This window comes from Tenrec ecaudatus, chromosome 2 (assembly GCF_050624435.1).
Source record: "Tenrec ecaudatus isolate mTenEca1 chromosome 2, mTenEca1.hap1, whole genome shotgun sequence".
NCBI lineage: Eukaryota > Metazoa > Chordata > Mammalia > Afrosoricida > Tenrecidae > Tenrec > Tenrec ecaudatus.
The window spans coordinates 71,229,475-71,243,559 of record NC_134531.1 but is presented as its reverse complement, the minus strand read 5'-3'; the positions used below and the strand labels follow the sequence as shown (position 1 = coordinate 71,243,559).

At 42.2% G+C, this 14,085-nt stretch overlaps 1 protein-coding gene across 4 annotated transcripts in view; it reads left to right on the top strand.

The window, feature by feature from the left end:
• Window positions 1-14,085, top strand: part of GFM2 (GTP dependent ribosome recycling factor mitochondrial 2) — a 43,335-nt gene that overhangs the window by 1,932 nt on the left and 27,318 nt on the right. Inside the window, exons 2-10 of one of the 4 annotated variants that reach the window (XM_075541171.1) lie at window positions 1,073-1,157; window positions 4,291-4,372; window positions 6,419-6,476; window positions 6,906-7,003; window positions 9,223-9,348; window positions 9,484-9,572; window positions 11,657-11,745; window positions 13,456-13,516; window positions 13,742-13,921. In XM_075541171.1, coding sequence (XP_075397286.1) covers window positions 1,095-1,157; window positions 4,291-4,372; window positions 6,419-6,476; window positions 6,906-7,003; window positions 9,223-9,348; window positions 9,484-9,572; window positions 11,657-11,745; window positions 13,456-13,516; window positions 13,742-13,921 — 846 coding nt within the window. In that variant the 5' untranslated portion in view covers window positions 1,073-1,094. Of the gene's footprint in view, window positions 1-1,072; window positions 1,158-4,290; window positions 4,373-6,418; window positions 6,477-6,905; window positions 7,004-9,222; window positions 9,349-9,483; window positions 9,573-11,656; window positions 11,746-13,455; window positions 13,517-13,741; window positions 13,922-14,085 lie in introns of those variants that run through there. The other 3 variants (XM_075541172.1, XM_075541173.1, XM_075541174.1) reach the window with 3 other exon arrangements.

Genomic DNA, 14,085 nt, shown 5'->3' with positions numbered 1-14,085 from the left:
CATAGGACATGGATGTGCTTTACCTATCATTTTGTCTGCTGTCTGTACCCTCTGCCCGGGATGAGGGTAGTATTGGCTTTTGTTCACAGCTGTGAACCAAAGACATTCAAGAGGTTTTTGTTGAGGGAATAAATAACTGCATTTAATTCTCACGCCATCTGTGATGTGATGACATGAGGCTAGAAGGACTTCGGCTCAGGGATTTTAAGGATTTACTCACGATCACTGAAGACTTGGGACTCCTCTGAGTCCTCGGATTCTAAAGCTGAAGCTTTCGCAGGAGAAGTGCCCAGTGACACCTCTCTTTAAGCAACAGTTTATAGAAAGTTCTAAAAAAAATTTTTATTGACGTATAACATACATGCAAAAATGCATAGGCTGTAGATGTCCATTTCTGTGGGTCTTCCGAAGCCGACCCCACCCATGTGAGCACTCGGATCAAGAAACCACAGTAGCATGCACCTGAGAAAGCTGCCTCATGCCTCTTTCCCTCACAACCAGGTCACCAGGAGCCACCGCTTTCCTAACATGTGCTGACTAGATTAGTTTGGAATACCGCACTGTAGACTGTTGGGAAGGTTTCTTTGGGAGATGCAGTCTTACTGTTGCTGACAGGTATTCATCTTTCACTTTGTGGGAATTTTTAATAGTGTGGTTTAAATTTGGAACTCATTGAGGTGTTATTTTTTAAATTTTTAATTCTCAGAGCCATCAGTGACGTCCCCTTTCTGAGTCAGAAATAGGAAGGGAAAGAAACCACTTTGGTCCCACGGCAATGGTCCCACTTTGATTTGTACAAAATACAGGGTGCATCATGTGTGGTTGATTTGACTGTTGTTTATCATTTTTTTCTCTTCCTTTTCCCTCCCTCCCATTCTGGTATCCAGGAATAAGCTTTCATGTCTATGCATTTTGCATTTTCATATCTTTTTAATATAAGTGAGGTCAAACGATATTTGTCCTGTTTCTACTTTTTAAACGTAATGTATTTTATCATATGTGCTGCATAGGCCTTTATTACAGATGTTTTATAAATCCAGTTTTCTAATTTTACGTATTCGTTTCTTCACAGATCAGCAGTTTTCATAGTCAAGATGTTGTTCAACTGGAGGATATTTGCAGCAAACCATCAAAAAATATCCAGTTTGCACATGAAAGTAAGGATTTTAAAAATAAATGTACTTCAACAACCTCAGTGACCTGACTTTCCCCAAACAGCCTACTATTATATCACGTTAGCTTTGGATTTTAAACTTTTACTAGGCGCCAACGAGTTGGTACCGACTCATAAGAACTCTACATACCATGGAACGAAACACCGTCTGGCCCGCCCTACCCTCACAATTAATTCTTGCTATTTAATCGCATTGTTGCAGCCCCTGTAGTAAATCTGTCTCATTAAGGGTCTTCCTCTTTGTTTGCTGACATTCCTACATTGCCAAGAATGATGTCCTGCTCCAGGGACTAATCCCTCCTGATAACATGTCCAAAGCACTTGGAGTGAGGTCTCCATATTCATGCTTCTTAGGACTTTCTACTTGTACTTTTTACAGTATAGAACTACTCCTTCTTCTGGCCGTCTGGTGTATTCAGTAGTCTTTGTCAACATCATATTCAAATCGTATCTTCCTAGTCACTGTCTAGCTCTCACATGCATATGAAGTGATTAGAAATACTGTGGCTTGGTACAGGTGTACATCAGTCTTCACTTTGTCTTCAAAGGGACATCTCTGCTTTTTAACCCAAAAGAGATCTTTTGTGCAGATTTGCCCCGTGCAAGGCATGGTTTGATTTCCTGAATACCACTTCCATGGGCATTGATTGTGTGTCCACGTAAAAGGAAATTTCAGCCTTTTTGCCATTTATCACGATACTGTCTATCGGTGCACTCTTGAGATTTTTGTTATATCTTGAGGTTTGATTGATACTGAAGGCTGTAGTGTTTGATCTTCATCAGTAAGTGCTTCGAATCCTTTTTGTCTGTAGGCAAAGTTGTGTCCTCTGCATGAATCTTGCTCCAGTCTTGATGCTGTGTTCTTCATGCCAGCTTCTTGAATTACTCGCACTGAGAAAGTACGATGAAAGGATACAACCTGATGTACACCTTTCCTGATTTTAAACCATGATGACTGCATCTTAGTCTGGGTCCACATAAGTACAATGAAGTGTTCCAGAGTTCCCATTGTTCACAATTTTATCTTCATTTGTCATTATCCAGACAGTTAGATGCTTATGCATAGTCTTCAAGAGACAAGACAAGTACACATCTTTCTGGCATTCTTTGTTCTTAACCAGGATCTACATGACATTCGGGAAGATATTCCTGATTTCACATCCTCTTCTGAGTCCAGCTTAAATTTCTGGTAGTCCCATGTCAAAGTATGTTTTTCACTTATCTTCAGCAAAATTTTACATGCATGTGCTATTATTAGATACTTTTTGCATTCTATTAGGCCACCTTTCTTTGGAATGGGCACAACACAGATGGATCTCTTCTCATCAGTTGGCTGGTTAGCTCTCTGACAAATTTCTAGGTAGAGATAAGTGAGTTTTTCCAGTGTTGCAGCCATTTGTTGAAACATCTCAAGTGGCATTCCAACAATTCCTGCAGTTTTGTTTTTCACCCTGGGCTTCAGCGTAGCTTAGATTTCTTCCTTTGGTACCATTGGTTCTTGATCGTATGCCACCTCCTGGAATAATTGAATGTAAACTAGGTCTTTTGGTTCCGTGACTCTGTGTTCCTTTCAGCATGTATTGGTGCTTGTGCCTTTCATTGTTTGCCTATAGCTTCCTTCATTCTGGCAACCTGAGGCTTGAATTTGTTGTTTTCCCAGTTCTTTCAGCTTGAGAAGTGCTGAGTGTTTTCTCCTTTATGTCGGGCCTTTGCACATATTATTAAACATTTTGTCTTCACGAGCTGCTGTTTGAAATCTGTTCAGCTCTTCAGCCTTTCTTTAGCTATTCTTTGTTCAAGATCACATTTAAGAGTCTCCTCTGATGTCCATTTTGGTCGAATACTTTTTTTTTTTAATAACTTTGCTTTCTTCATGTGTGAGAGCCTTGGTGTCATTCCGCAGCTCCTCTGGTCTTTGGTCCTTAGTGTTCTATGCATCAAGTCTGTTCTTGAAGTGGGCTGCCTATTTCCCCTTTGTGGACCTGTGAGTAGTAGTCCCGTGCTTACCCAGTGGGGCCAGCTGCACCACTGACAAGGGCCCTCTAAGAACAGAAGCACTTCATGCAACTCTGAGCGGGTTACGAAGAACATGCTTTGTACTTGCATGAGGAGTCTTCAAAAGTCTGTGGGAAAATCGAATTAAAAGATAGTGGGGTTTCCCCCCCACATAATTTTAGACCCCCCTCTGTATAATCTAAATGCCCATAGTTTGAGGTTCCTGTAAAATAAAGTTTTTGTCGTTGTTGTTGTTTTCTAATGTCAACTACTCCTCATTTTCTTTTGGGTAACTCTGGAATACTCACTGAGCAGCCTGGCCCTTGGGGATGTTTTCTTAGTCTCTAAACTCTGGTCTGCCTCCAGCGTCCCCTTCAAAACATTGTAAGCTACTTTGTAAACCGTCACTTTAGAGAGTGCAATTCTCAAATAAAACCATCTGCTTTTGGGGGAAGGGGGGTAGGTTGGGTTTGCCCTTCATTTATATTTGTAGCTAAGTCAAACTAAAGTATGTTTGGACCATATTTGGGAACTTTTTAATGCCATACACGAAGTTTTACAAAATCGTCAGCTGATTTTAATTTGTAGCCAGTGTTCCACATTTCTGAAAGCACCTTGTAATTTCAGAGCTCAGGACCCTCACCAGTTTTTTGCAACCCTTAAAGAGACCTGAGGAATGTCCAGGTGGTACACCTTCCTTTCCCTTCCTGATTCCCTGACCTAAGTTAGTACCTTGGTTCTTACTCGGTAGCCTGCACACACACCTGGGAGGTTGTTGAAGCATCAATTGCCAGGCCCCATCACTATGGTTTCTGATCCAGGAGGCAGCTGAGGCCTGACACTTACATTTTCAATCAAGTTTACTCCTCATGCCAATGCTGCTGTCAGTGGAGAAGCATTACTTTAGGATTGATTCAAACTATTAAGCTATTATTACGTTTATTCTCTTTCTTCCCTGTCTTGTAATTTGGGGTTGTCAGTTTTTAACATTTGGAGTTACTAAATTAGGAGATTTTATATTAATACTTTTAAGAAGTTGCAAAGTATTTTTTGTTCTCTGAGAAAACAATTACGTTGTTAAAACAGTAATAAACCAAAAATTGACTTCTTTTTCTCACTAGAATATATGCTGCTGCCAAAGAACCAAGGGATTAAAGTCCCAGACAGCCCTTCGAAGAAGTTACAGTTCCCTACCAGGTACAGGTACACAGCTAGATTCTTCTCGTTTCAGCACACCGCCTGTTCCCTTTCTTGTTTCTGTCTCGTAAAGCCCCTTTCCACTGCTTGAGTGTCGCCTTGAGGCTGCTCAGGCTGAGCCAGTCCTGAGCAAGGTCAGCAGAGTCACCTGCTGCTGAGCTGAGTGAAGCGGGGCTTGGCGGCCCCGTAGCTGGCCCAGAAGCTTAACTCGTGTCTGCTTGCAGGGGGCTCCTGCTGCAAATGACTTTCTGGTCCACTTCAGGTATTTGCACAAAAGACTTTCTGTCAGGAGCCTTGTTGAAGGTTCCTAAAATTATATCTATTCATCTGGCGGGTGGAGGTGAGGTATTTGACTATGAAATGCTGGAAGAGCTAGAAGCTTCATACTCTTGATTTTCAATGGCCTGTGTGCAGAGAGGGGCCTTGGTGGCGCTGCCGGGTAAACGTTAGACTGTTAACCACAAGGCCGGCAGTTCGAACCCACCAGCTGCTCCGAGGGAGAGTGTCAAGCCACCTGCTCCTGTGAAGATTCACAGCCTCCAGAACCCTGTCGAGGGTGGAGATGAGTCGGGATTGACTTGATGGCAGTGGCTTTGGTTTTGAGGATTGGTATTTGAAGTAAGCAAGCCTATGGCAGACTCTGTGAAGCTAGTTTATTTCTGTTGTGCTGGTAAACTTTATTGTGAGATAAAGTATCAAAACTGCTGCCATTTGAAACATTTTCAAGTGTATACAGCTCCGTGACATTAATTGCATTCATAATGTGTAATTGTCACCACTGTTTCAAAGGGAATTTTTTTATTATCTCAGATAGAAATTAAATAACCTTTAAACAAAAGTCCTCCCTTAATCTCTGGTGACCACTAATCACCTCTTGTCTCTGTGCATTTCCCTACTGTAGATACTTCATCTATGTGGGCTCTGCAGGCAGGGCAGTATTTGTCCCTTGAGTCTGACTCAGTTCACTCAGCATAATGCTTCCCAGGTTTAATCATGTTGCAGTGTCTACCTGAACTTTATTTTTCTCAAGGGCTGCATAATGTTTCACGGTGTATGTTTCCCACGTTGTGTTTATCGAAGGACCCTGGGGTGCATTGAGTAGTCGGTGCGGCAGGAAGCCTTGCTATGCAAGTATGTGTGGGAGCGCGTGCTCGCCAGTCGGTGGGGTCCGTGTCTACCTAGGAGTAGAAGTACTCGCTCTACTGTGCAGTGTAAGAACAGTTGTGTAGACACACTGAGTGACTATTAATGTGCAAGTGAATTCAGTGTGTACCTAGGCTTCTGGTTTTTCCCACTATGAATCTTAACTGTTCAGATTCTCTTTCACTTCCCAAATTGCCATGGGATTTTTAAAGCATAAAACTCCTGTTTTGTTATAGAAGTCTGGGAGAATTCATCAAAATAGCAGGAGGATATAAATTGAACTTAAAACTGTTACTGCTTAACATTTTAAATTGCTTTACTATAATTTTTAAAGATAGAATGTGCTGCAGTACTAGAATAAGTCATTCTGGACTTTGCATACTGCAGAACTACTGCCTGGTCTTTGAGAAGCATCACATGATGGCGGCGTGTGAGCCCTGGGATTGCTGAGGGAAACACGTTCCACATAGTAGAGAAATGACCGGCTGAGGGGCAGGCAATCCGGCTCCCCAAGCCTTGGAGAGATGCAGGTTTATTTTCTTCGCATTGTTTATTTTTTTTCTCTGATTCATCATCTGCCATTGATGAGCAATTTTAATTCTATAGTTCTGTAAATAGAGGTACAGAATTTGTAGGAGATTGGGATAAATCTATATTTTTCTAAAGCTATGATCTAGAAATTGATGCTTAAGGTGTAGCTTGCTTCTGTTATCATTTACACCCATTTCTTTGTAGAATAATGGACAAGAAGTTGTAGTTAAATATTTATTATGTATTTTGTTTAGCTTACATTTTTTCCCTCAGTTGGGAATGATAGTATTTACTTAAAATAACTTTACTTTCTTTTATTTTTAAGTTAGAGGAGTATTTCTTAAGTTTAACCATTTGATTTTAACCTCTCTTCATTAGGTGTAGTAGGGAATGATATCAAATCTCTCCGCTCCATCATCAACCCTCCTGCAGCTAAGTGAGTACTATCATTGCTATCTTTTTCCATTGACTGTTTGGAAAGTTACAAGGTTTAGTGCATGTAGCTAATTAGGAGAGGATACTGTCATTTCTGTGCCCCTCCGTGCTAGCTGGTTTTGGATAGATGTTGGCATGTGTCTCAAAGCTCTTTTTCTCTTAACTCATCGCTAACAGTTTTAAACGTAGCAACACTATGAGGTTCCGTGGGAATCAATGTCAGATAATCCCGAGATCGCAGTTCTTTTGTTATTTAGCTGCTTTGGCAGAGTAATGCAGTAGGGTAGGCCCTGAAATGCTCTGTTTTCCAAGCTTTATCACCATCGTATAAGTTACAGAGACGGGATACATTTTGAAATGTGCACGGCACTGGTTTTGTGATTTTAGTAATGTCCACCTCATAATACATGCTTTTCTTCCCTTTAAACAGAATCCGTAACATTGGGATTATGGCTCATATTGATGCAGGGAAAACGACGACGACTGAAAGAATTCTGTACTATTCTGGCTACACACGGTCCCTGGGAGGTTAGCGTGGCTTCCTCCTCTCCCTGGGTCCCGTTAATAAGAGCTGCCTTGGGAAATACCTTGATGTAGTCATTAGACGACAGACCTTGAGTATGATGTGGTGGTATTGATGTCTAAGCCCTGGATGCCTTGCACCTTAAGTATCACTTTGGGGGGAGAAGAAGGCAAAGAAGATAGGCTGCTGCAGCACCCCCAGTAGATTCACCTTAGGCAGATTATCATAGGCCACATTTGGTACCAGGAGAATATATGATATATGTTCATATGTCTAATTTGGTGGTGTTAAAGGATACGTGACTTATGAGGAGACTGCTATGCCAAAAACTCACTGCCATTGAGTTGTTTCCAACGTGTAATGACCCTTAAATAGGGTCTCTGAGACCGCACACCATTATGGGAGCAGGCAGCCTCATCCCGCTCTCTTGGAGTGGCTGGTGAGTTTGACCTGCTTTGTAGCTCATAGTCCAATGTCCCACAGCTCCACCAGGTTAGCCTTAGGGGCTTCTTTTCTAAAGTGTTCTTATACCTGGGAACTATCTTCTTTGCCTTCTTCTCCCCCCAAAGTGATACTTGAAGTGCAAGGCATCCAGATTCACATGAGGTGGGTGCAGAAGCTACCCTGGCTCAGCACACTTACGCCCCAGAGGAGCAAATATCTCTTGTTCGAGCTCCAAAGGCCTTCCTTCTAGGTTCCTCCGAAAGACATGCCACACCCAGCTCAAGGAAGCCCACGCTTTCCGTTTTCATCTGCCATTTTATAATTCATGTATTCTTTGTCCCATTTCAGATGTGATTAACCGGTCAGAAATTAGTTGGCATCTCTCTGTTCTTAGCTTTCTAGGAGAATAGAACTAGAAAGTTAGCCTCAAGTCAATTTCTTGTAAAATAAAAAAGATAACATTTTATTCGTTTTTAACCTACAGTGGCAGGATCTTTAGTTTTGAATGTATTTTTAGTGATAATGTGCCAGGATGTCTGATTCTTGCCCAGGCTTTTGTTTTTAAACAAGGAAACTCTAGCTTCATTCTGGAACTGAAGTTGGACTAGATGTCTGTATTTTTGTATCATGTTTTTTAAACTCTGTTAGTGGATACTTACACAGATATGATTGTTATATCTTCTACTATTATTATGAAGTCTCCCTCTTTATTTCTGGTAAAACCAGTGTACTTTGAAATTTGCAGGGAGGTCATCAGATCCCCAGTAATTTGGAAATGGGTCCCTGTAATTTTCAAAAGCTCAACTTTGGTTTTTCTATGTACCCCAGTTGAGAACCATTGCTCTAGATACCTGGAATTGACTATAATATCACCTTTATAGAGGACGCGAACACCCAGGATGAAAATCTTGATGGTGATAAGTTCCCCAACATCTAAGTGCTTGGATTTCTCCTAGAGTTGCTGCTCCCTAGATGGAGATAGTAGCTGACAGCACCGCGGGAGCACCGGTTGGCTTCCTGTCTATCTCACGGATCTGATGAGAAGCCATCCTTCAGCTCCTCAAAATCATCACAAATAAATTACTTTTCTTTGGAAAATTTAGTAAAGATAAGGATTTGTAAGGGATAACTTTAACTTTAGAATAATTTTCCCCCTACTCTGTTCTTAACCTAGATACCATTTATTTACTATCTACGGAACTAGAGGTAATTTATATGAGGGGGGTTCAAAAGTCTGGAAAAATTCTATTTTCTCACATTTTGAAGTCCCCCTTTTATATATTACCTCATTTTATCTTTATTACAACTCGGAAAGGCTGACTTAACTAGCCTTAATTTTACAAAGTAGGTTAAGTAACCTGCTCAAGAACATAGAGTAGTAAGCAGTGGCGTTGGGATTTCAGTCGAGGTCTGCCTGCCCCTGAAAGCCTGTGTGCTCCCTGAACGCATTGCTGTCCCTGCTGCGCCAAGAGGCCAGGACCAGGGCCGTCTGCTGGAGAAGGCCAGGGCAACGGGGGAGGGAAAGGAAAGAGACGTTCTGCGTGGTCCTGTGAAGTTGAAAGGTTAAACAGTTGTCACTCTCAGCTGGTAAAGATGGCACAATTAGGAATCCTACTGGAAGAGCCGTCCTAGATCAGGGTTTACTCGGAGGAAGCCTGAGGGCTCTAAATATCAGGCCTAATGTCTTAGGAAGGACTCTTCTGAATGAAATTAGCCCTGTGTCAGGTGCACACGGAATACTTGCTGTTGAGACTAAATATGTCGTCTTTTTCATGACTAGATGTTGATGATGGAGACACAGTGACAGATTTCATGGCTCAAGAGCGAGAAAGAGGCATTACCATTCAGTCGGCCGCAGTTACATGTGACTGGAAGGGCTATAGAGTCAATCTGATTGATACACCAGGTATGGTGCTCTTTGGGCATTGCAGCGGCTGCATGATTCCGGGGTCCTGTGTGTGTGTGTGTGTGTGTGTGTGTGTGTGTATGTGTGTGTTTGATATGAAAGACCTTACGTGCCATGTACATCATCTTTTTCTAGGTCACGTGGACTTTACCTTGGAGGTTGAGCGCTGCCTCAGAGTGTTGGATGGGGCAGTGGCTGTATTTGATGCCTCTGCTGGTGTAGAGGTAAATGACAAACAAAAAATTGCCAAGTAAAGATGTCAGGATGTGCTTATTTTTAAGAAACAGAATAATAGACATGGATAGCTACCACCCTTTATTTGTCAAGTTTCTATTAAGCATGTTATGGCTACTAATTTGGAATTTTATATTGAGATGTGATCAACACATGATCTCTGGTTTTTTATAGTGAAAAGAAAGTAAAGTGTGTTTTTCTGCAGAAAATATGTTGCACACCATGAAATGGCCTGGAGTTGTGTGCTCCTATCGAGCAGCGATCGTGCCTGCTGTAATTTAGTGACTTCTGGCTGAAGCTATAAACCTCCGGAGTCGGTCTGCACATTTCTGCATATTATGACTCACGGAAGTTACAGCAGCTGGAGTAGCAGTATTTTTCGTGCTTTTTCCTAAGCCCCATTAGTGATAGCTACACAGTGCTGAGGACTGTGGGATTTGTAATGGGCATTTTGTGACACATACTTACACATTGTGGAGGGAAAAACCACCAACCCACTGCCATTGAATCGATTGCAACTCATTGCACCTCTGTTTAAGGTTTCCGAGACTAAATTACGACGGAGCAGACACGGTTAGCAGTCTAACACATAACCAACAGTACTGCCGGGCAGTACACATAGAAAACAGTACAGCCACTGTGGCATTCTTGTAAAGTTACACGTGCATATAACCTATACACCGGCAATTCTACTTCCATATCTTCACTCAAGAAAATAAAGCATTTATTCTCAGAAGACTTGTTCAGAATGTTTATAGCCACTAAATGCATAATGACCCCAATCTAGAAACAACAGAAGTAGTGCGTTTTTCAACACAGGTGCTTGGAAATATTGGTACCTGTGTGCAAAGAAAGACACCTACAAAAAAAAACCTACATACCTAACCATGTGGGTGAAGGTAAAAAGCATTATTTCAAGTCAAAGAAGCCATGCCATCTAGGTGAAGGTTGAGGAAGCAGAGTGGTTTCATGATGCTAGAAATCAAAGTAGGTTGCTTATGAGACACTGGGCACACAGTTTCTGGAGCAGTAGGATGTTCTGTATGTTGACTGGAGTAGTAGTTACACAAGTGGATGCTTTTATCAAAATTCGTGAGCTGTATTTTGTTGCATATACATTTTACAACCATCCTTCACAAAGCAAAGCCAAACGTAAACTGACTTCGCTTCTAACTAATGTCAGAACTTTAAGCTTTTTATGCCTTGCTTCCGGGTTATTGGATTCTACTATGCACAGATATTGTAAAACTCGAACTATTACATACATAATGTGTGCAAAAATGAAATTAAAAGGAAATCAAGTAGAAGAAAAGTGTATGAAAGTTGAAACTTACAATTACAGGTATTGTCTGCTTCTTTACCACTTAAATTTCCTGTATTTTATATGAACAGTTGCTCATCATGGAAATGTGTGCCTTTTATCCTGTGCCCTTTGGTCGTGTCATTTAACATGTCCTAGCGGCTCTGGTGGCCTAGTGCGCTGCTCAGTGAGCTGCCAAGCACCGAGTGAACGCCCCGAGCCCCTCAGCTCCTCCGAGAAAGAAAGGTTTGCAGCCTTGGAAACCCAAAGGGGCCGCTGTAGTCTGACCCGTGGGATCACTATGAGTTGGAATCGACTGAATGGCAGTGAGTTTGTTGGTGGTGTTTTGTTTCACGTTCATATGTTCTTATTTACAAGCCTGAATTAAGGCAAAGGTCAGTCCATCTTTGACAGATTAGGAAATCGATAACTGTGTTCTGAATTTTGTGACCTGTACTAAGAAAGGTGAAATCAAACGAAAACGGGGTCTTCTAATTCTGAAGTCCCCTTCCATGCCTCTCAGGACCTCCCAGTATCACTTCTTTGGATGTGGCCACCTTGTTCGCTCAGTCTGTTACTCTGGAACCGTTTGAGGCCCACGCTTCACCTCATCCCCACCCGGTTCAGCTCACAGCGAAAGAGTGAAGCTGCAAGTCTAGGACAGTGGCACCAACACAGGCCCGGTCCCATATTACAATAGATGGTCAGGTCTGTTTGTTTCATGTCCCATGTCATAGTTATTTTTGTCCAATATACATGTTTTTCCCCATTTAGGCACAAACTCTCACAGTGTGGAGGCAAGCTGATAAACACAATATTCCTCGAATCTGTTTTTTAAACAAGATGGACAAAACTGGAGCAAGGTATTTAAAGTTAATCAAGTGAGAATACAGTTGAGTTTCTCATAGACTGGGCCAGGGTCGGCACACTGTGGCTCGAGAGCCCCATGTGGCTCTTTTGGTACGGACTCATGGCTCTGACGTAAAATCACAAATAAAACCATAGTTTCACTTAAAAGATAATTTCAGATAATGATAATTTCATTTGTTTTTTAAAACGGTACAGCTCTCAAACAATTTTTAAATTGTGAGGCATAGGAGTGACTCTTCTGGCACAGGAGCTTGCCGACCCCTAGAGGCTAGAACGCTAGTCAGCCCCACCTCAGCCCAGAAGTGCACAGCGTGGCGTGTGGCTCAGAGAGCGCCTCAGAGGAAGTGGAGGCCGGGGGTCCAGTGGTTATGCCCTGAGCTGTTCACTGAGGCTCTGGAGGCTGAGCTTGGCTCTCCGAGGCACTGCAGGAGAACGTCTGCGTCCCAGACGGCGGCCGGGAAGCCTTCCTGAGTGCAGTTATGCTCTCACCCACGTGGGGTCACTGAATCACAGTTGATTTGGTGGAAATGGATTTTTTATTGGGGACTCACAGCTCTAATCACAATATATACATACATAGTGTCAGTATTTACGTCTTTTTTTTCTTTTTATTGGGGGCTCTTACATCTCATCACAATCCATACATTCATCCAGTGTGTCAAGCACATTTGCACATATGCTGCCATCATCATTTTCAAAGTGTTCTCTTCCCACTTGAGCCCCTGATATTAGCTCCCCGTTTCTTCCCCTTCCCTCACAAATCCTTGATAAGTTTTAGATTATTATTTTCATATCTTCCATCGTCCTCCGTTGCCCCTCACCCACTTTTCTGTTATTTGGCCCCTGGGAGGGAGTTATAGTTGACCCTTGTGATTGATTCCCCCTTCCTCCCCTCACCCTCCCCTTATCCTCCTGGTGTGTCTACTCTCATTGTTGGCCCGAGGGGTTTATCTACCCTGCATTGTAAGGCAGAATTGAGGTCATGATAGTGGGGGGAAGGAAGCACCAAAGAACTAGAGGGAAGTTGTGTGTTTCATCAGTGCTGTACTGCACTCTGACTCATCTCTTCCCTGTGACCCCTCTGTGAGGGGATGTCCAATTATCTGTAGATGGGCATTGGGTCTCCATTCCTTGCCACCCCCTCATTCAGATTGGGTATGATTTTGTTCTCGGTCTTAGATGCCTGATACCTGATCCCATGGACACTTCATGATCACACAGGCTGGTGTGCTTCCATGTGGGCTTTGTTGTTTCTGAGCTACATGGCCGCTTGTTTATCAAGGTGGCAATGGATTTTTAAGATCAAAGTACAGAAAAAGTGGTCAGGTTGGCTCTTGGAAGCTGAAAGCCTTCTATGGTAGTCAATCTGGTTGTAGAAGAATGAACCCTAGACTTAAAATGACAGATGTGGCCATTGAATCCTAGCTATAATTTACTACCTGTCTAATAAATCAGATATGCAACCTTGCTCAATTCATTTAACCATGGCCTCTGACTGTAGTTTTGTGAAATGTGCTATAATAATACCCTGACACCCTGTGTGGCAGAATTGTCGTCTACACTCCATCATTATTCCAGATACTGTCCTTTGCGAGAATGTTAAATACTGGATGGTAGGGAGGCTAAAAAGAGATACAGCTTTAGAGAATGCTATACAACCCGGATGATGGCGCTTTTACATGTGGTGATTTTGCTTTCTGCAGCTTCAGCTATGCGGTTGAAAGTATCAGAGAGAAGTTGAAGGCAAACCCATTGCTTTTACAGGTAAATTGGTTGATTGATACAGTATCTCTTGCTTATCCATTTATTTTACCGTGACATAAATTTCTGAATCTCAATTCTTTTTTGTGGAAGAACTTGGGACACAAAAATAGCTCTAGAGTCTTAGAATACAGTTCATAGAGGTCTTTGAGTGCAAAGTAGATTTATCAACTACGCAGTTCTAATTGAGTGATCCGTTGATGATGCTAATCTTATTTTGACTTATAGTTACCAATTGGTGAAGCCAAAACGTTCAAAGGAATGGTGGATGTAGTAAATAAGGAAAAACTGCTCTGGAATCCCAATTCAGATGATGGAAAAGAGTTTGAGAGAAAGCCTCTCTTGGAAGTGAGCGACCCGGAGTTGCTAAAGGAGACCACAGAAGCAAGGAATGCCTTGATTGAACAAGTAAAATAAGTACTTTGAGTTTGAAATTGCTTAAAGCTTTTTTGTTTTTGTTTTTTTTTGAAGTTGAGAAAGGCTTTATTAAGGCAGGGAAAGAACTCCTGGGTGGATTCCACGACCCAATGAACTGGGTCAGGGCAGTGGCCGCTTACAGCTTTTTGTTAAGT